This window comes from Dioszegia hungarica, assembly GCF_025882075.1.
Source record: "Dioszegia hungarica strain PDD-24b-2 chromosome Unknown MKK02contig_11, whole genome shotgun sequence".
NCBI lineage: Eukaryota > Fungi > Basidiomycota > Tremellomycetes > Tremellales > Bulleribasidiaceae > Dioszegia > Dioszegia hungarica.
In genome coordinates, this window is record NW_026515771.1 from 724,105 (window position 1) to 744,268 (window position 20,164).

The 20,164-nt window shown below is 57.1% G+C and overlaps 8 protein-coding genes across 8 annotated transcripts; all 8 read right to left on the reverse strand.

Annotated features, from left to right (window-relative positions):
* Positions 1-1,523: 1,523 nt before the first annotated feature.
* On the reverse strand, positions 1,524-3,037 carry MKK02DRAFT_16378 (uncharacterized protein; the record flags this gene model as incomplete). The annotated part of the gene is made up of 4 exons (XM_053085622.1): positions 1,524-1,772; positions 1,810-2,289; positions 2,310-2,785; positions 2,827-3,037. Coding segments are annotated over 4 exons (1,416 nt in total), but the record flags the coding sequence as incomplete, so codon positions are not given.
* Positions 3,038-4,404: 1,367 nt separating this feature from the next.
* On the reverse strand, positions 4,405-4,983 carry MKK02DRAFT_27985 (uncharacterized protein; the record flags this gene model as incomplete). The annotated part of the gene is made up of 2 exons (XM_053087455.1): positions 4,405-4,524; positions 4,627-4,983. 2 exons carry the CDS (start codon positions 4,981-4,983, stop codon positions 4,405-4,407), a joined length of 477 nt encoding a protein of 158 aa, XP_052944629.1.
* A 705-nt stretch (positions 4,984-5,688) lies between these two features.
* Positions 5,689-7,486, reverse strand: MKK02DRAFT_27986 (putative branched-chain-amino-acid aminotransferase 2; the record flags this gene model as incomplete). Its single annotated transcript, XM_053087456.1, has 12 exons — positions 5,689-5,839; positions 5,886-6,065; positions 6,115-6,221; positions 6,264-6,357; positions 6,401-6,488; positions 6,535-6,633; positions 6,681-6,777; positions 6,824-6,847; positions 6,894-6,978; positions 7,022-7,076; positions 7,130-7,277; positions 7,319-7,486. The coding sequence occupies 12 exons, from the start codon at positions 7,484-7,486 to the stop codon at positions 5,689-5,691; spliced, it is 1,296 nt and encodes a 431-aa protein (XP_052944630.1).
* Positions 7,487-7,746: 260 nt separating this feature from the next.
* On the reverse strand, positions 7,747-8,988 carry MKK02DRAFT_34337 (glycoside hydrolase/deacetylase; the record flags this gene model as incomplete). The annotated part of the gene is made up of 6 exons (XM_053088913.1): positions 7,747-7,889; positions 7,923-8,097; positions 8,152-8,306; positions 8,400-8,587; positions 8,620-8,811; positions 8,936-8,988. 6 exons carry the CDS (start codon positions 8,986-8,988, stop codon positions 7,747-7,749), a joined length of 906 nt encoding a protein of 301 aa, XP_052944631.1.
* A 362-nt stretch (positions 8,989-9,350) lies between these two features.
* Positions 9,351-12,226, reverse strand: MKK02DRAFT_34338 (kinase-like domain-containing protein; the record flags this gene model as incomplete). The annotated part of the gene is made up of 10 exons (XM_053088914.1): positions 9,351-9,512; positions 9,617-10,069; positions 10,104-10,138; positions 10,197-10,226; positions 10,271-10,416; positions 10,448-10,570; positions 10,603-11,000; positions 11,032-11,233; positions 11,266-12,164; positions 12,209-12,226. 10 exons carry the CDS (start codon positions 12,224-12,226, stop codon positions 9,351-9,353), a joined length of 2,466 nt encoding a protein of 821 aa, XP_052944632.1.
* Positions 12,227-12,725: 499 nt separating this feature from the next.
* On the reverse strand, positions 12,726-15,359 carry MKK02DRAFT_37731 (glutamate-cysteine ligase-domain-containing protein; the record flags this gene model as incomplete). The annotated part of the gene is made up of 11 exons (XM_053089764.1): positions 12,726-12,801; positions 12,846-12,966; positions 13,006-13,495; positions 13,527-13,837; positions 13,870-14,017; positions 14,065-14,181; positions 14,230-14,384; positions 14,418-14,542; positions 14,585-14,884; positions 14,952-15,085; positions 15,210-15,359. The coding sequence occupies 11 exons, from the start codon at positions 15,357-15,359 to the stop codon at positions 12,726-12,728; spliced, it is 2,127 nt and encodes a 708-aa protein (XP_052944633.1).
* Positions 15,360-15,812: 453 nt separating this feature from the next.
* On the reverse strand, positions 15,813-17,213 carry MKK02DRAFT_37732 (uncharacterized protein; the record flags this gene model as incomplete). The annotated part of the gene is made up of 1 exon (XM_053089765.1): positions 15,813-17,213. One exon carries the CDS (start codon positions 17,211-17,213, stop codon positions 15,813-15,815), a length of 1,401 nt encoding a protein of 466 aa, XP_052944634.1.
* Positions 17,214-18,498: 1,285 nt separating this feature from the next.
* MKK02DRAFT_16123 (snare associated Golgi protein-domain-containing protein) lies at positions 18,499-20,113 on the reverse strand (the record flags this gene model as incomplete). The annotated part of the gene is made up of 8 exons (XM_053085581.1): positions 18,499-18,688; positions 18,730-18,805; positions 18,847-18,943; positions 18,979-19,101; positions 19,145-19,272; positions 19,315-19,492; positions 19,527-19,591; positions 19,636-20,113. Coding segments are annotated over 8 exons (1,335 nt in total), but the record flags the coding sequence as incomplete, so codon positions are not given.
* Between the last annotated feature and the right edge of the window lie 51 nt (positions 20,114-20,164).

Consider the following 20,164-nt stretch of genomic DNA (forward strand, 5'->3'; position numbering starts at 1 on the left):
TAGCAGACAGGAGAGAGAAAGGTAATGATGTCGGCCAGATGCTGGCCAGATATCGGCAGACGACAAGCAATTTTAGGTGGAGGCAGGGTGGAGGTTCTCCGCGCGGAGCAAAGCCAGACGACTTCAGGAGCATGCTTCTACGTCTCGAACCGCAAGCGAATAGCTGCAGAGTAGCTAGCTGCATACCGGTCGCCAGCTTCGCCCACAGACACAGCGCGTACTGTTTAACATACTATAAGCGATTGGAACTACCCACGACCCAAATCTGATACACCACAGCCGCTTCTCTCACCAACGTCTCCCCGGTCCGCACCCGCCTAGTAGACTCCAAACTCGGCTCCCTCATACCCCCAAGTGCCCCCTCCTCCGCCTTGTTCAGGCATCTGCCCTCCCGCCCCCGCCGCCCAAAACGGCACCGCCATCGCCGGCTCATAGAACGTCTGTAGCCTCGCCCATATCTCTGCCGTATCCATCCCCGCAAATGGCTGGTTGGGGTCCAAACCTCCAAGGCCTGAACTCTGGCTCTGAGTATTCTGATTTTGGCCCAGGTTGAGATTGTTCGATAGTTGCTGAGGAAGGCCGAATGGGGGAAAAGAGGTGTCGGGGGCTGGGGATGGCTGAAGCCAGTGTACGGGGAGTGGGTCGGAAGGACCAAAGTTGATCTGGTTCCAGAATGCTCCGGGCGTGGCTTGGGCGGAGTCGACCTTGGTATGCGCCAATTGAGGGGTAGGGGCGATGGAGGCGGGTGCAGACTTGTCAAAGTCCACCCGGCCGCCAAGGAGGACAAAGAGCATGTCTTCTCCTTGCTGTACAGCTGAAGTCGCCGGGCTGTTCGAGAGCGATAGGCGGGGGTACCGATTCTCGACCAGGGTGCAGAGGATTGGCAGTAAAGACTGGGCCATCAGCCATAAGTCGAAGAAAGCAATCGAGAAGCTTACTAGAACGCCTTGAGCACGATCACACCCATTATCCCGGATCATATCACAGCCGCCCCTCATCTCTTCATACGCCCGCTGAACAAACCCATCATCCATAAAAGGTCCACACCAGATCGCCAGCGCGGCTAGCGAGACCGCCGCTGAGAAAGTCTGGACCCAAGTGGACCAAAGCCGAGCGGCCAAACGTGGCTCATGCCGCGCGATAAAGCCCGAAATGGCGATGATCGATGTGGATGCTAGGAACGTCTGCTGGATGCAGGTACGTTCCGCCACTGTGAGAGGTTGACGGGAGGAAGGGGTTTTTTCTCGCAATCGGCCAATCAGGCGGCGGAGGGAAGGACGGTGGAGGAAGAGGAGAGATTTAAAGTGGCACATCGACGTAGTGGACTGTGTGAGGCTCTTGACGTCGACGTGGGAAGGGTCGGATGGCGGAGGAGGGAGCGGCGCCCCAGTCAGGACTGGACAGTGGACTTGTGGTTGTCGTTCCATACTACCGTCAGCTGTATCCAAAGCAAAGACACACCTGTACTTGTCCAGCATTTCAGCCAGTTGCGATACCCGATCCTCCAGCTCCGCCTTGGACACCGATTCTGGCGCGCATCCTATCTCAATGACCTGCCGCTTGACATGCCCCATGTACATGTACTTGAGCTTGCACAGCGGCATATTGTCGTCCGGATATGTAGCTTCGATACTGTCATGTGGGATCGCGGTCCGCTGACCGTGATTGATCGACATAAGGCAGTCGAGTGTGTATGCTTCGTGGAATACGCGACGGCGGAACGTCTGCTCCGTGGGCGATATAGACGGGTGCGGGTCCTTGTGCAGGCCGAGCTAATGTCAGGTATTGTCAATGGAAGGGTAGACTCACCTGTTGTGCTGCAGAGGTCATCTGTCGGAGCCAGTAAAAATTGCTCGCTCCGGCGCCTCGCCATCCAAATCCAACAAAGAGCGACGCCAGCCCGAGCGCCTGCACTCCCGCAACACTAGCGCCCCACCCAAAGCTTGTGTCAAAGCACTTCTGGACGCCTCCCCAGTACTCTCCAATCAGAGGATTATCCTGAGATCCGCCGACGTCAAAGTAGGTGTCGAGAGTGAGGAGCATAAGCACACAGGCGAGCTTGTGTGGAGTGAGCGGGTTGGATGGGGAGGGCGAGTAGACGGCCGATTCGTAGATTGCCTCAAACTCCTCCCGCCGGAGGATGTTCTGGTACCATGTCGATTGTGACCAGAAGCGCTCGGCCTGACGCTGGGTGGTCTCGCGGTCCGGGAGAACGCGAACAATGCTTCTCAGCCGGTTCAGGATAGCTTGGCGGTCGACCGAGTCTTCCGTGGTAGCAGCGTTTCCGACCTGATATCAGCGGATCCAACGGGTAAACTCACGATTAGAGCGGGCGCAGCGTTTTCTCCGACCCAATCATCCTCCCTCTTGCCCTCGGTCCCGATATTCCCTTCATCGATTAAAAGGTTCTCCACCGCCATTCGACCTTGCTGGCCCCTGTCACCAAAGTGCTCGTTTGGCAGTGGTGTACGAAGGACGAAGCTGCTGTGGCTGGATGACCGTTGGGTAGGGGAGAGACGACGCGCATCCTCCGCGCCCAGCTGTTCGCTTTTGATACTGGTCCGACCCAGTGGTGATTCCGTCCCGACAATCGCGCTCTCATTGTTCTCACCGGCGAGGAGTGGGTGCGGTGAGGTGTCAATCTGACGCTGCGCCAAGGCAAGGGCAGCCTCAAGCTCCGAGATACGATCATGAAGCTCTTCCGTCGAGGCGAGAACGAGCCGCTTTCCCTGCATACAGCTGAGGTCCTGGTCGGGACAGGCAAGCGCACACCCGCGTTTCCGGCCTGACTGTCAGCTCATCTTCAAGCTCTAGCTCGAGACTTACAATTGGAGCACGGGAATACCCTATCGCACTTGGCCTTCATCCTCCGACACTCCGCGCAACTCTTCTTCGCTAGAACCGGCTTAGGCTTGCCGGCGTCATCGGCCACCCTGTCCTCCACCGCTTTTGCCTTCTTGCCTCCCTTACGCTTTGCCGTTCCTGCCTCGTCCACCGAGTCCGAAGGCCTCCGAGCAGAGCTGTCCTCCGCACTCATGCTCGATCCCATCCCCGCCAAGGCCAGTCCCGCCTCCACTTCGCTCTCGCCGGATTGCTGACCAACGGACCGGCGGCGCTTTTGCTGCACGTCCAAAGTACCGGTGTGGTAGTTTGCGGGGACCGCAGTAGCGGGCATATGCCCTGTCGTTGGGCTAGACCGCCCGGGGGCATGTTGAGCGTGTCCTGGAAGCGGGTGGAAAGCAAACCCGCCGGGCTGGTACGAAGGTCCGTGAGGATACTGGAGAGGCTGCGAGGTGTATGGATTGAGCATGGCAGGGGACCTTGAAAGCCCGGGTGGGCCAAAAGGATGATCCATTGAGTGGCTGTATGGCAGTGGCGTCGGGAGTTGGAGTGGGAAGTGGGGATATGTCGGTGGAGTCTGTAATTGTCAGCTTTGACGTTTTCTGCAGTCTCGGACGGCCGGCCACTTCGGCAACTCGCCTGGGAAGGTTTACTGGTCGAGGTGCGGTTCAATCTCTCGTCAGACATGATGGCTATCGCGTGCCCAGTCTTAGGATGACTGCTTCTGCGTTGCTGTACTCGTAGGTGTAGAGACAAGATGTGGAGGATGATCGTTTTTCGACGTCCGAGAAATCCGGAAGGTCCAAGGATGTTCTAACCGGTGGCCGATTAAGCCGCTGAGCTAAGCAGATCGCCTTAGCGCCGCTTTCCCTTTGGTACCCTCGGAGGCAGGAGAAGGAATGCGGAGGTGGAGGCGAGTAGGGTCTAGTTGACCCTCCCCTGGAGGTAGTATGATAGGCGCAGAGTGGAGAATATGAGACGAAGAGACCAAGAGATAGAGAGAAGCACAGCGGCCTCTTCTTCGGGCAGTCCAAAGAGGATGCCGTTTTCAGCCGAGGGGTCTCCGCAGCCAAAGCCACGTGATCAGCGGGGTGAGTGGCGGTTGGCCGTTGTTTGCCACCCGGCCGAGTTGTGCACCATAACATGTGGACAGAACTGTAGCCGTCCTCTCCGAGGATGTCAAACCTCCTGCTAGTTTGCAGAGGGCGACGACTCGTCTGAGTCTAATTCTGCTTGTCGAAGCGGGATACTCCATGGGTGCAGGAACTCACTAACTCTGGCGTGTACTGCTGCTACCTCCCGCTGGACAGTGACGCCCTTCGAACAGCCCGTCGGAGCGTCGATTGTATATACAATCGCTACAGACTAGGACATTTGTGGGGCACTCCGGACCTTTACCACCTCGGATCTTTGCGAATACCAGGCCCCGTGTCCTTGGTGGGAACGTCCCAACTCAGTGGGGCGGCCGACGGCGAGTCTGACATGCTCAGGTCGGATCCAATGAGTACCCAGTGCAGCCGATCGGGTATATGTGATACATCTGCCTAAGGACATTGGACTTGACTATGCAGGCACGCCAGGACTGTATACAGATGTGCAGTCGAACGACACCTTCGACTTGGGATCATACTGATGGATTTTCTCCCCTGCGAGGCTATCGAGAGTGAAGACGACGGGAGCTTCCTGCCTGGTAGCATCACGCAGCGTCATGGTGCACTACAGGGGTAAGTTGTTGGTCTTTCTACATGTTGCCTCTTGGGAGACTGGGGAGAGACAGCAACTCACTTGACCATGCACCGGAATTCTGGTCGGCCCGCCGGCTGAGTCAGGCCCCCTGTTGTATCCTTCGTATTTGAAGGTTTGCATGGTGATATCAGTTTTGGCTGAGGCCCCAGTAGGGGTATCGGGCATGCCAATACCAGCGATCCAGATCGACGAGTGGGCACCGATGACCTCGGGGCCCCATGCGTGGGATCCAGCGGAGCCCATGATAGTCTCGCCTGAGATGACCGTGAGCTTGTCATGGATTTCGATCTGAATGCCGCCGACGGAATCAGTCCGAACTTCCATGAGGGGGGTGGCTGAAACGAAGAGGAAGGTCGCAAAGAGGGCGACCAAAGCTGGGAAGGTTGAGGCTTTCATCGTGGGAGCGTGAGTGGTGTAGTCGAGGGATCGTTGGCAATGTCAGCTGGCGCTGGTGTGTTTCGAGGCAGATTCGAATTTCGTAGGAGATCCGAGAGGACGCTTAATCTTGTCTGATATGCGGCGTCGGGAAAACGGACTCAGAGGGGAGTCATGGTAGTTGCGCCTTATATAGGTGTGAATCGACACTGTGAGGTTGCTTTTACTCCTGAAGTCGCAACCCCCGGATGGCAGGGACCAGGATGAGAAGTATGAAAGGATGATGGGAGGCTGATTAAAGAACTGATGCTCGAGGCACGCATCAGTCTCCCCTGTGACATGAGGGGGCGATGAAGGCGGGACCACGGGGTAGGTGAAAGGGGACCATTAGGTTGCCCTTTGTCGTTCATGCGAGCCGGTCTAGATCTGGGGCAATCACGTATCAGCACGAGCGCTGTCCATACCTTTGCAGGGATTGAAACGGGATAGGGGTTTCAGTATGTACATTCCACGTGATCAGCGGGGAGTCTGGGGAGTGGCTGAGTAAGTGGCGGTTACTTCCACTCGAGAAATCCCCTGGCTGCAGATACTCGTCATCCCCTTGCGCATGCGGCCTCGCCACAACGAGTACATCTTGAGTCAGGTTTGGAGTAGCAGTCTCGTCAGTATTGAATCAGTAACGCTCGACACCAGATGTGCGTGCATTGATGGGCCCCTCCCCCTTGACTAGATCTTGACGTCGTTGGCAACCACACTCCACTCATGCTCGATCTCCCCCGTCTGGATACCCACTATCCGGTCGAGCATAGCTTTCGAGATAGCCCCCATCCCGGCAGGTCCAGTCGGAATGATGAGGTCACGTCCTTCATATCCGATTCTGCCTGATCAGCTCTGCCTCTGACTCCTCGTCTCAAGAGACTCACTTGTCCACGCTAGAAATGATAGCGGCGGTGCCTGTTCCAAACACCTCGAGCAGCGTTCCGTTCTTCTCGGCATCCACCAGGTCCTTCATGATCAACTTGCGCTCGCTGACTTTGATGTCGGCGGGAAGTCCGGGGATAGGGGTCTTTCCGGACGCGTGGTCTCGGGCAACCTCGAGCACACTGCGGGTCAGCTATGCTCAAGCTATAAGATGGTAGGCGGGTGACCCACCTGTCTCTTGTCACACCGGGGAGAACGACATCGTCCAGCGGCGGTGTGCAGAGCTCGACAGACCCGTCGGCCTGCTTGAACGCGACGAATAGGTTCATCGTGCCGACCTGGACGTCAGCGAAGCCTCGAATCCGGATTCTACAACTTACCTCGGTCAGGGCGTGCTCGTCACCCAAGAGCCAGAGGTTCTGGCTGTAGCCCTCCGCCATGGCCTCTTTCTGGGGCACAATACCCGGTGCGTAGCTGCAGGTCAGCAACATCCTGATTGCGGTAGACTTTGGCTTACTTTGCGCCGAGCTTGTAGCTACCGGTACCACCTGGCGTAGCGCGGACATATTTGGTGGTAGCAAGCAGTTGTACGGGCTTGAAGCCGCCTGGAAAGTCAGTTCTGCATCCTGATGCGGGACGACAGGAGCTCACTAGCGTAATATGGGCCGACGGGGCAGCAGATGACAAACAGCAACGCATCGCTGGAAGGTCCAACGCCAAGGGCTTTCTGAGTGGCAATGAGGGTAGGGCCTGGAAGATCAGCAGATCCCCTTCTCCGGCCAGAAGGAGACACCTACGGATGTACAGTGAGAATCCCTTGTCCTGCGGAATCCAGTCCTTGTCAACCATCACCAACTTCTTGATGAGTTCGGTGAGTTCTGCGCCGTCGAAGGTCTGCACATCAGCGGAGCTCAATTAGTAGCACCTCATCAAAACCTACAGGCAGGGCAATACGAGCGGCACTCTGCACGATCAGCGCGGGATCCATCCGAGTCTACATACAAACGTACCCTGTTCATCCGGGCCATATTCTTGTCGGGCCTGAAGAGCCGAACAGTCCCATCAGCATTCCGATATGCCTTCATCCCTTCGAATCTGTCCATCAGCTTGGACCCTCGCGAGGTTGACTCGAACATACAGGGTGAAAGCATAGTGGAAGACGGTACATGATGGGTCGAGGTCAAGCGGGCCGTCTATCGATCAGCGCCAGCTACGCACGCGCAGCTATGTCCCCATGAGCACTTACAAGGCCTGATCTCGGGGTTCGCCCACCCAGTAGCAGAGTTCCAGGGGATAGTGAGCATGTGGTCCGTGAACGTATGGCCAAAGACGAGCTTTGACGACGCCGGTCTCTTTTTGGGAGAGTCGGTGAGGGTGATTTTTGTCAAGTTGGACTGGCTGTCAGCTTAACCTTCCAGCTCGGCCTTCAACGCACGTCAATATCGGGCAGCTGGATGATCTCCCCGGTCATAGCGTCGCGAGCAGGGTCGGCCTTATAGGTCCTGATCTGGGTTCGGACAGCAGGGAGCACACGAGCGCGGCTGACGGCGCCAGACCATCGTGGAGCGCTCAGTCGAGCGAGAGAAGTGCGGAGAGCCGACATTGTCGCGGTTGTAGTCAGATGGAGGGCAATGTAGGGAGGCTGTGGGGAAGCCTAGTCGCTAGAGAGAGGTGAGGGTCGCTGGAGAGAGGTGAGGTACAGATTATAGGCATTTTCGAGTCACACCGAAGCAGGATCCGCCCGATAGCGACCATGCCGAGAGATACCGCGGACGACTCATGCAATTGTCAATGAGCCCAGCCACTGTGCGAATACAAGCTGTACATCGATCATTGGGCGGACTATGCAGTGCGACGCGCGCTCTATAGCCCTGCAGGCATCCTCGCTCCAGCTGGAGCTTTGTTCCTCTCCCTAAAGTCCCTCGCGATCTCCTCCATCGGCACCCACTCCACCCCTTCATGTGTGTTGACCCACTCGATAAACCGCTCCAGCATCATCAGCACGTCTGGTTATCAGCTCGTCCATAACGCAAGCTTACGAGGGCGACCCGACACGTCTGGGTGTATAGTGATAGGCATGCAGAAGCCATCTGGATTCTCGCGATAGCAGTACTCAAAGTGAGCCTTCCACTTTTCCTCTATCCCTCGGACGTCGACGAAGCCGTGCGAGTTTTTCGAGTCTTTGATGAACATGAGCGGGGGAAGGTCGTCCAGCTAGACCGTCAGCTTGATCAAGCGAGGACCAATAGGGTGAAGAAAGATACGTACGTCCCAATTAGCAGGTATGGAGACCATCCCCGTCACTTCCCCTCTCTTCAGCGGTTCCATCCACGTTTTGGCTTCTTGGCTGTAGTCGATAGGTTTCCAGGTATCCCCGATGCGCAGCCAGTAGGCCTGACAGTCGTGATGCTGGAATGAGTGGTCTACTATCAGCGGGGACTCTATGGCACGAATTGCAGAACAAGATAGTCTCCGCAAGTTGAAATTTTGGATTTTTGGCCGCGGAGACCACTCACCATACATGATTCCCTTGTCGAGGAGCATCTCTGTAGCCTCTTTACTTACTTCCCACCAAGGAGCGACCGAGCCCACCGGCGACTTCCCACAGAAATCAGTGAGCTGCTTGAAAGTATGTTCCAGAATTTCCAACTGCTGCTCGGGCGACATCGCAGTGGGGTTCTCGTGCGAGTACCCGTGCAGACCTCTACCATCAGCTCCGCCCCTCCCCATACGTACATCTCATGTCCCTGATCACGGACCATAGCCATCTCCTTGGGAAATGTATCGAGTGAATGACCGGGGATGAACCATGTCGTCTTGATACCGTATTTGGCAAACATCTTGAGGAGCCGAGGGGTGCCGACTTCGCCTGCGAACATGCCGCGTGAGATGTCCCCGGGGGAGTTCTCCCCACCATACGAGCCAAGCCTGGAGTCAGCGGTCTCCAGGCTACAAGGGACTCGGTATCATTCCAGAATGTCCAGATTTCGAGATGTGAGGGTCCCTTTGGATTCGCAAGTCAGAGTAGTGAGTGCAGAGGGGTCATACTCACCAGCCAGCTACCGCATCCACATCTACGCCGAAGGAGATTAGCTTTCTGCCCATGATGAGAGGCTCTGCGGTATATGTAGTGTACTAAACAGAGAGGGAGGGAGGCAAGAAAGAAGCGACAAGGCGGACCGATAAGAGTGGAGGCCTATCGGCATCTCTTGCCGGACTGCACTCCGTCTCTACTGTATATATGTAGTCTGTCGGAGCCGAAGTACCGTGCTTGATCAAGAGCTACTCCTCGAGACTTGATTATACATTGTACTTCTAGATCTCTTATCTCGCTTGCGTATATACCTTTGCCCTACACGGTCCAATTATTGACTCTCTCCGCTCAGTCTGACAGATTACCTCCACTTGCTCCCCCTCTGCCTGCCCCCTTGTCTTGCCTGGCCAAGATACGCTTCCTCCCTTCCTTCCTAGTCCATATCGACATCACTCTGCCTCCTCGTCCTTGCCCCCTCCATCTCTTCATCCTCATCATACTCGTCCTCCTCCTCATCTGCCTCGTCGACCGCGTGCTCATGATCCGACCCATCGTCCATTGCGTCGTCGCGGCCAGCATCCAGTATAGATTGAGGCTATGAAGTCAGCTTCAGCACCATCTGACGGGCGAATGAGCAGGGTGAGGGAGAGTAGCGCCTAGGCAACCGCAGCAATAATGGCAGGAGCACCAACAACTCACCATGAGAGACTCTCCGGTATAAGTAAAACCCCTAAAGTTCTCCTGCACACTACTCGTCAACATGCTCCCTTCACCTCCTGCCACCCCGCTTAGCCCATTCCCACTCGGCTTCTGCTGAATCGCCACACCGCCTCCCGCCCCCTTGGCCAGGTGCATGTGGCTCGCATCCCGCAGACTTCCGCCAGGACCCACAAACATGTGCTTGCCAGCAGCTTGCGGCTCATACCCATCATCGTCCGTGATCGGCGCGCCCGCTTCCTGGAGTGACGCGTTCGTAAACTCGGGATCGAAATTAGCGACCGATTCGTCCGAGTCGACAATAGGTTTGAAGGGAGGGGTGATTTGCTTGTGATACAGTAGGTCCCATTCGATACTGGCAAAGAAGGGGTGTTCTTTGAGTTCGGCGGCGCCGCGCTTGGCGCCGAGTCGGTTGAGAGGGTTTCGGTTGAGCAGCTAGACGTTAGCGATGCCGTGAAAGAGGACTCACTCCTTTAACAAATTGTTTACCGTCCTCGCCGATCACTATAGCACCGAGGTGGTCTGATTAGATTAGCCTTTCGACGACTGCCAGGCAGCTTACCGTGCTTTGGGAAGCGGATTTTGCCGTAGCCTATATATCAGCTAAAAGCCCTCGACATAGCAGAAACGACTCACAGATCAAACGGTACATCTCTTGGGTTTGCTCGGCGTAGAACGGACTCCATCCGCAGCACATCTCGAAGAGCAGAACGCCAAGGGACCAGAAGTCGACGTGCTTGCCGTATCCCTTCTCATCGAGCAGAACCTCTGGGGCGAGATATCTGAATCAGCCCTGCCCGGACCAGAACTCACTCGGTGGTTCCGCAAAAGGTATTGGTGAGCTGGTCATTCGAGAGATCAGGCTTGGACAGTCCAAAGTCGCACAGAGCAACGTGGCCCGTGGCGTCTAAGAGGATGTTTTCCGGCTTGAGATCCCTGTTGTCAGCCTGTCCCTACCTCAGACTCACCTGTACACGATGTTGTACTTGTGGAGATGCTCCAGCGCCAGAATCAACTCGGCAATGTAGAACCTCGCCCGGTCCTCCGAGAACCGCCCCTCCTTCTGCAAATGCCAGAACAGCTCCCCGCCGCACTTGTAATCGGTGACAAAGTACAGCTCCTTTTCCGTCTGGAATGAAAATTTGAGGCCGACGAGGAATGGGCATTCGAGGGACCGCTGCAGGATCTTTCGCTCGCCGATGGTATGCGCCACCTCCTTCTTGGCGACAATCTCCTTCTTCGAAAGCACCTTCATGGCGTAGATCCGCCTCGTGTCGCGCTTGCGTACTTGGAAGACCCGGCCGAATGTTCCCCGCCCGATGAGCTTCAGGAATTCGAAATCTGACGGTCGAAGGTGGACTTTGTTCTATTGTCAGCGGCGTTGCGGGTGGACTCACTCTGATGGCATTGTAGGTGAGCTGAAGCCACACTTCTCCAGTGACCACCTCCTTTCCTCTGGTCGCGAGCTTGTGCCACCCGTCGAGAGTATACCCATCCTTCAGGACCGGCTTGATATCGAGCATCCCCAAGAACCCTTCTCCTTCCCGCCCGCGATCATACACCGAGAGGTGAAGTGCCGAGTTGGACGACGTCAAATCGCTTTCATCAGCTCCGCCGGCACCGCCACTCACAAAGCGACCTCTTCCTTCCACACAGGATCCCCCGGTCCTGGCTTGCCTAACCAGCTTCCACCTCCCGCGGGCTCCTCCGCTTTAGGCGTCTGCAGCCCGCTCTCATCCTTCCGTCCCTTCCCCCTCGACATGGCATCCGCAAATGCCCGACTGATCGTCCCCACGCCGAGCGCACTACTACTCCGCGTCAAATTGGGGATCATCGGCTGCGCCGTCGAAGTCGTGAACGGCACGCTAGCCGACGAGGCGGGATGCGGGCCGGCCGAAATGAACTCGTTCTGCTCGAACTGCATGACGACGTAGGGCTCGGACGCGGAACCGTGGAGTACCGCGAGCCCCTTGGCGGATATGAGCTTGACGGTGAGCATCCCGCGGATAGAGCCCTGATGTGGCGGCGTGTGGTGCTGGTCCTCGTCCCGAACCTGCTGAGGGGAGACGCTGTCCGCCGAGCCGGGCTCACCAGACGGTGCCGGTCCTTCCGAGCTGAGCCGGCTCATCGCCTTGCGCATCTTGGGTGGTTCACGCAGTCCGAATCCGATCCCGCCGGTCTGTCCCATCTGGTCCCCGACTGTCACGCCTGTAGTGGGCTGGCCCGCTCCTGGTGTTCCGAGGGGAAGAGGGAGGAAAGCCGCGTGGCTCGTAGGTGTCCGCAGACCACTGTTGATAGAGGGAGCGGGGGACTGGGGGCGGCGAGACGGATCGAGGGATAGTCCAGCCGCAGACCGAGATAAGCCGGGAGACGGCTGCGCATCGAACGGGTTGGGTGTGGTCTGCGCCCGAGGTGTCGCCTGGTCCGAGGGTCCGCCGAGAGTGGTAAAGGAGGGTGAGGGGGATAGAGTAGGAGAAGAAGTGTCCCGAGGGGTTTGGGAATTGGCAGATCCCGACCCAGGCCAGAGTTGCTGAATCATCAGCTCTGCAAACAAATGTTAATCGCTTAACCAACCTTGACGCCTTTCAACATGATGAGCGCGAGAGACTAGCGTCGTCTATAGACAGGTGTAGCTGAGCGGGTCGTGGGCGATCTTATAGATATGGTCCGGTTGATTCGGGTTCCAGAGGCAAGAAGGGCGGAAGCGGCGGGAGCTCCTCAGTTCCAGCAAGTCTGATTTCCGAAGGGCTTCACTAGCTGCTCTTTTTACAGCGTTTATATAGGCAGTATAGTGAGAGTCACAATAATGGAAGATGTACAGATGACTAATAAAGATAGCAAGCTTGGCTATACTGCTGCGGGTACGAGTAAAGCTGCAGGCTGGTCGGTCAAGTGACGTTGGTGAGCCCGAGGATAGCCTCTTTCGGACACGATGCCGAGAACGCACGGACCGCTCACTCGAGGTGGCGCTCACGAGCTATATCTCCGAGACGCATCGAGCCCATCTCCAAGCTTGGGACATTGCTGCAGGAGCACGCATCCTTCGTCTACAAGAAATCTGTTGCAGCATACTCGCTTCCTTCTTCTTCAATTATAAGCACCCAGTCTCACCACTCCCGACATAATTCCGACCCAACAGCTCCGGCGCAAGGCGTACACCCCTCTCACTGCTATATCAGCTCACACTCGCTCCTACTGCCCAGGTACTCACATCTCGTCGATAGCCTTGGCAAGATCATAGTTGATCTCGTCCGTCACCTTGGAGTCCTTGTTGTATTTCGGGTGCGTAACGATAAAGTTCCGAATCCAGCTCGCGGGGGTGATCAGTTCGCCTGATCGTCAGCTGTGCCCGAAACGGAAGCAGGACCTACCCTTCGCCCTGTACTTGATGAGATCGAGGTACCGCCTCAACTCGCACTTGGTCGCCAGGTCGACATTGACGCTGTTCAGATAGGCATTCACCAACCCCATGAGACCGGGATAGTCCCCGCGACCATTGATGACCTCATCGATTGTCATTTCGACGATCTCCTCTTCCTCCTCTTCGTCCGTAGGCGACGGGCACGTCGAGGCGCGGGACGAGTCCCGAGCGTGCGGGTCGCGCGAGAAGCCATTGTTGAACCGGGTCGGACGGGGCGAGGATGGGCCAGCCGCGGAGGTCTGGCGCGAGTGCTGTGCCGAAGCGACCGAGGAAGACCGGCCGTTGGGTGTGGAGGCGGAGCGAGGGGGAGAGACGGGACGGGACGACATGTCGTATGCGGGTGTACGGGGAGTGTTGGCGGGGAAAACGGCACGGCGGAATGCGTACTTGTTGACTCTGGCACCGTCTCGCTGTTGCGCCTTTTGCATGTTTTCATCGACCTAAAGTCAGTCAAGCTTTCCATCGACGCACCTGTGAGATCGGCATGTAAAAGCCAAGATCAAAGCTGATGATGGCCCTCGATAACAAGACGATAAAGATGCTGAATGCGGCATTCTCAAAGTCCGTCATCTGCACCTCCATCGACCTAAACTCGACTCGCCAGCCAATAGGGCTGTTGACGGGTGGTGGCTTGAAGCGGATTGTCTGCCAGTTTGTAGATTGGATGTTTTCGAAATGGTCCATGCTTTGCTCGTCGTACTGATCGATGGTCTCCGAGAACTGGACGAGAGGGTCACGGATGTAGAGGTGGGCAATGTGCGTTGCGAGGGGTTCCTCCAGGCCTAATGTCAGAAGGGGTCAGAAGGCGACTTACCATTCTCCATCAGTCGCTCCTTGACGCCTTGGTCGATCGGGACGTGGGTGTCCTGGTATTCCGGCAGGTTTCGGGGATCGTTCGAGATGTACAGACTGACAGAGTCGTATCGGGATTTGGGGATGAGGTATCGGTCGTTTTTCAAGGGCTGGTTGTCAGCTGAGGCCAGTGTATGCGAATCATGATCCAGCTTACCTTCAAACCTCGTTCCTCCTCGGTCCGATCGTCCACACTCGCAGCAATCACATTCCACCTCGCGTCCACATCCGCCAAGTATCCCCTGTACGCCGGACTCGCAGCTGTCAGGGCGAGCTGGTAGTCAGCTTCTGCCACGAGCGTCTTGTGGGATTCATAGCTCACCATGATAGGCGCGATTGGAACCAGCGCGTCATACACCCTACTCGCCTCCTCCACATTCCACGCCTGGAACGTGATCTGGAGACAAGAGCAGCCCATGCCGAACGCCATAGCGTCCATGTGGATGTAAGGCATCCCAGCTGGTGGTTTGGCCGGAGCTGAGATCAGCTCAAGCCACGGTAAGAACCTACGAGGCACACCACCCGACAATTCCTTCTTCATCCCCTCCGGCACTTCCGTGTTCACATCGATAAACAGCGGTAATCGGATATCCACCAGACTGCCCCTTCTCTGCCGGATGTTGGCTGTGAGTGTCCTGCTTATAAGCCAAGCCCATCACAGTGGAGAATGGGCTTACGGGAACCGGGCATGCGGGTTCGTAATCTCATCTCCCACATACTGGCTCTTCGAGCTGCTCTTCTCGCTCGGGAACGTCGGCGGCTCGGTAAACCCCCCCTCGTCCGCTCCGAGGCGCGGCCAGCTGGTGACGGTGACGGGAAGCTCGTGTGGCTTGAGGTATGACCGGATGATCTGTCGTCGGAATCGCATGTCCGCTTCGACCGTGACGAGGTCCCGCGGGTTGCCGGTGAAGGGACACCCGGGCGTGGATTCTAGCATGTACCGGCCGTATTCAGGGTGGAAGGTGGGGATCGTTGCGCTGAGTGTCAGCATGAGTCCGAGGTAGTACGCCCGAGACAGGGTGTTAAGCGGATACTTTAGCTCACCAGGACGCGGGCTTGTGCTTCTCCAGCGCCGGATCAAGGGTGACACTTTGCAGCTTGGTCAAGATCTCGGTCTGTCGCAGACTGAGCAGCGCCTTCTTCTTCTCGTCGTCGAATGAGACGACCATGTACTCGATCTGAACGTCAGCTCACTCGGTCCTTCCGCTCCGTCCGCTCGCCCTAATCGCTGACGGCCTCCCGGCTCCCACAGCTCGCTGTACAAGCTGCATGCACCTCATCCGCGCATCGCTTCTGACTCACCTCATCACCCCATAGCAGCCCTTTCCCGGGACTATCCTTCCATCTGTTCCAAGTATGCAAGAACTGCGTGATCCCATGCGTCCGGATATGTTCCGCGAGCAGTTTTGTCTCTGGCCAATCCAGGGGAGTTCCGAGCGCCAGGAGACCCATTTTGGGCTGATGTGTTCGCTAGAAGCAGGGCTATCGTCTGAGCGCCGGGCCAGCGGGTGGACGGAAAGCTAGGGGTTGGAGGAAGCTGGACGTATGATGTGTAAGCTGAAATCGCAAAAAGTCAAGCGCGATATCGATAACCGACGGAGCATCGGGAAGCAGTCCGTGCGCGCTGATGTCAGCACTAGAGCAAGCGCCGAGGCCAGTGAGGTCGTATGTAGAAGGAGCGATGGAGGAGGGAAGATAGAGGGACGCGAGCTCGCAAGCAGCATCTGTATACAGCTCAAGATGTCCAGGTACCCCATAAGATACCGCATGGCGTGCTGACCCGCAAAGCCTTATCAGAAGCTTGACCTTTCGAACGCCCCGTCCTCTTGTGTGTCCGCGGTGATCAACCTAAACTATGCTCATACTTACTACTAAGCTACAGATATACCAAAGTGTCCTGACTCATCACTGAAGCAGACCCCCCGCAGCCGGTCTCGGCGTCTGCGCCACCTCCTCCTCCATCCCTATGCTCCGGGACGTCCGCCTCCCCTTGATCGTGCCCTCATCCTTTTCTCTATGCAGACACAGCAAGTCCGGGGGAGGTGTCCCAACCGGCGTCGTCGGCGTGGGACCCAACAGCGCCTCAAGTGCGCGCAGCTTGGCGTGGAGGTCCACCCCGCCCGTCAAGCTGACTGGACGGGCCATCTTGGCCGGAGCGCCAAAGATGGAGCTGACCTCTTGGTCTGGGGTAGGCGGGACGACATGGAGTGGCCGCCGGTCCGCGCTGAAGGTGTGAGAGATGCCGCTGGAGAAGGGGAGGGATTGGTGCACTGGGCGTTGGAGGGGTGGGGCGGCAGACCGGCCCCGAGGGGAGGGTGGTGTGGTGGATATGGCTGATCTGAAGATCTCGCGGTTCTCCTCCTCTGTAGTTTCCGCTTGGACCTTCTTGCTCCACGCCTGTACCCTCCTCTCTAAGTCACCCCGTTTCCGCTCCAACCGAGCGAGCCGCTTCGCCTCGTACTCTTCCTTCTCGTCGTTGACGCCGCGGAGTGGCGCGCTGCCCTGTCTCGAGACCGGGCGTGAGGATACCCGGCTCGTGCTGGCGGCAGTCGCGGCGGCAGTATCGACAAAGGACGATACCGTGGGTAGGGCGGGACTGCGACTGACGGATGAAGCGGCGACGCCCGAGTGGGATGTGGTTCGACTTTCCGCCCGTCCCATTTGGAGCCTGTCCATCCCCTCGGATAGTCCAATCCCTAGGCCCACCCCCGCACTCCGCGAAACATCGCTCCCCCGCCTGGGCGTTTCCAAGTTGAGCGTGAACCCATCCGGCATCGTCCGCCACACCTTTCTTCCTTCCGCCTGCCACGCCGACTGCAATTCCTGCTCTCTAGTTTCCGGCTCGCCCGACATTGACGACGCGGCTGACTGACCGCCTGCATGCGCCGTTTGGTCTGGAATATGCAGGAGCGACCGCCGCGGAACGAGTTCCGGTCGTGCGGTGAGTTCCGGTGGGCCGTCTTCGGCTTCCCCTTCTGCTTCTGTCACCGCCTCCAGTCCCGTCTCTGTCGATGCCACGCCTCCCGTTGAGCTGTACATGCTCTCCCCCATTTTCCCGCTCTCCGGCGTGGTTCCGCTTCCCCTTTGGCTCGTTCCCGTCATGCTGACGCTCTCATCCGATGTCTTTCGACCCGCCTCAGCAAGCGGCGTGGGCTTCAGTGATGTACCGGCATGAGGTGCGCCGGCCGAGCGAAGGAGAGTGTGGATATGGGAGGAAAGGTTTTGATGGTATGCCTGGACGGATGGGTTTGCGTGGATCCCAATGCGAGGGGATGTGCGGGGCGTGATGACCTGGACGGTAGCCATGGTGGGCGTGGCGAGGCTATCCGGGCGAGAATCGACTTTATGTAGGTCCATAATGATCGTCCGTCGATCAGCTAAAAGGGTCAGCTGATTGCATTTAGTCGAGACAAACGGAAAAATGCGAGACACGGAGTGACGGAGATGGTTCACTCACTGCATGGGATCTGGCCTGATATCCAAGATACGGTAACTTTTATCAAGCTGAGACTGGAGCGAATGTAGCTGTGGGCTGGAGGAGGTGATCGTCACAGTGAGTGAATGCGTTTGCGTTGGTGTGCGAAGAAGGGAAGGAGAGTCGGGAGCCGAATAGTGTGACGGAACCTCAGGGGTCCGATTCCGAGGCGTCTTCTGAATTCTCCAATGAGGAATGCGGCTTCTTACTCGTGCGAGCTTTGATATGCCTGGGTCGAACAAGTCATCATGCAGTGGGATATAGGCAGGCCAAGTGATGAGAGGTGATACGATGCTGATGCGAGCAGCAAAAGATCCTCCCCATCATCATCATCATCCTATTAGACTTCGGCAGACGACGGCAGAAGAAGACAAGCAAAGGGTAATGCCGTAACAGGAACAACAGGCACATGAATGCATGACGCGGCTGATGTCGTCCGCCCGACGAAACGGAGACCGAAGATCCGAATCTCATACAGGACCTCCCGTCCGTCAGACTTCAGTCAGTGCTGTATCAAAGTTGAGGACAGTCAGCGAGAAGCAGCAACTGCCCCATCTATCAGCTACTGCATAGTGCTACATCTCGCAGATCCTCCCTTCACCAAAGATCGCATCACCTCTGCACTGGCTGATCGGTCACCTGATAACCCCTCCCCGGTCCAGCTCCGTACCCTACCCCTTCCTGAGCTCCTTGCGCCTGTCGCATCGGCTCTGCATACCCTACCGCCCGCCCATCGTACCCCGCCTCGGCCGATGGATCATAATGCGACACCCTCCGCCCGACGAGCGGCCGTTCCGGTGACGACCCCGTCGAGTGCGGTTGAGGCATAGGGAATTGCTCGATGGACGCGTTGGGATTGTAGCCAAAGTCGATCTGCTGATGCTCCCGGACGGGCGGTCGATCGAGGTCGTATGCTGATCCTTGTTCATGCCCGCTGGAGAAGTTAGCTTGCAGTTCTTCGTCAGGTGGCGACGGGAGAGTGCCCGAGTCTTGCCGGGACGACTTGAGCTCTGATCTTGGGGTGGGACGGGGCGTAGCTGTGGGGGACTTGTAAGACGGAGGAGCGGAAAAGTCGATAGAAGATGGGGAAGGGGCTTGAGGTAAAGTATGGACTTGCTGTAGCTCGTAGGGCGTATTGTATGCCTGTCGCATTGGCCCGTGAGCTGTGGGGTCCCGAGCGAGCATCGGGCTGAGCGCCTCGATATCGTCCGACGACTCGGCGAGCATGGCCTTGTAGCTGATCCGGCGGTTGACTTGGGCACCATCGACAGCCAAGCCCTCCGCCGCTGCGGCTCTCCGAACGAGTCTAGACATCAGCTTGACTCCCTTTTAACTGATAAGACCTACCGCTCTTTACGCCAAATCACGATCCGAGCTCGGTTCATCTTCCGCCAGATATACCACGCCGACCAAACAGTGAGAACTGCAGAGTCAGCTGCTGCCATATCCTCCGCGAAGACTCACCCAGTCCCACAGCTAGAATGGACCACTTGATCGCCCTCTCCTTATTGCTCTTTTCTCCGCCATTCGTCACTGTCGATCCGAGGTAAACAATGATGAGCTATTCGTCAGCACGGCGGCAAGGGCCCGACTAACCTGTTTGGGCAGAGTCAGAATAGTAGATATCGTAAACACAAAGATGCTCATCCCGCACGTCGCAAATACAGCTGTCGAAAAGTGACCGGGGACGGCGGAGAAGCGGATCACACAAGCGAGCCACTACGCCGTCAGCACGACCCTAGTCTCTTGCGTTCGTACTCACCATCCCGCCGTTCCTCACGATATACGCCAATGACGCATAGGACGGGCTGGTCTCTTCCATCTTTTCGGCTCTACCGCGCAGGCAGTACTTGAACGCCACGTAATTGGCCAATTCGCCGACGACCGTTCCTAATTGTCAGCAAGGCGAAATCCCCTGGCAAAAGATCTCACCGATCGAAGCAATCATAAACCCCCACCACAGCCCCCAGACAGCACCTGCTATCAACAATACCAGCTCCGCCCCAAACAGCGGCGGGAATGACAGTATGACGAGAGCCGCAATAGGTATAGTGAATCCTGCAGGAAGTTCACGCGCTTTTTGCGCCCATGGCGTGAGCCATGCCACAATCTGACATCAGCTATAGCTATCGGATTGTACTCACCTGATCGTTGTACAGCGTCATAAGTCCGACCAGAACGCCGATGACAATAATCAAGAGATACCAGTCTGTATCGTCAGCTTTGCCACATTCACAGCTGATCATCACTCACACCACCACTGCGCCCTCAGCCACCACCTCCACCGCTTCAACTGCTTCCAGTCAAACATCCCCTCCTTGGCAAATGCCGCTTCCGCCTCTTCATCCTCCTTGGTCCAAACATTGGCATCCGCGTATTGACCCTTCCCTATCTTCGGTCCCCTTGCCGCCGGTCCGGGCGGTGTACCCTCCTCCTTACTCCTCTCTTCTCCTTCAACAGGAGCTGTCACGTCTATCCTTGGTCCCGGAGCTGTCCGCCGGGGATCATAGGGGTTTTGGGATTCCGAGTACGATGGATGATGTACCGCCTGATGTGGGCGCCGGTTCTGGTCGTATGCGTAAGATTGGGACGGTGGGTCCGAGGTTTGAGGGCGATAGGAAGGAGGATAGGGATGAGATATAGGGAGAGCCGAGCCAGCACCAGGCTGTCTGTTCTCCGGTGCATCATACCGAGGGGCGTACCCACCGGGTTGCGACGATGAGGGATCCATTTTCGCGAAGAGTGACTCGTCTAGTGGTCGTGTGTACTAGGTGGAGATTCA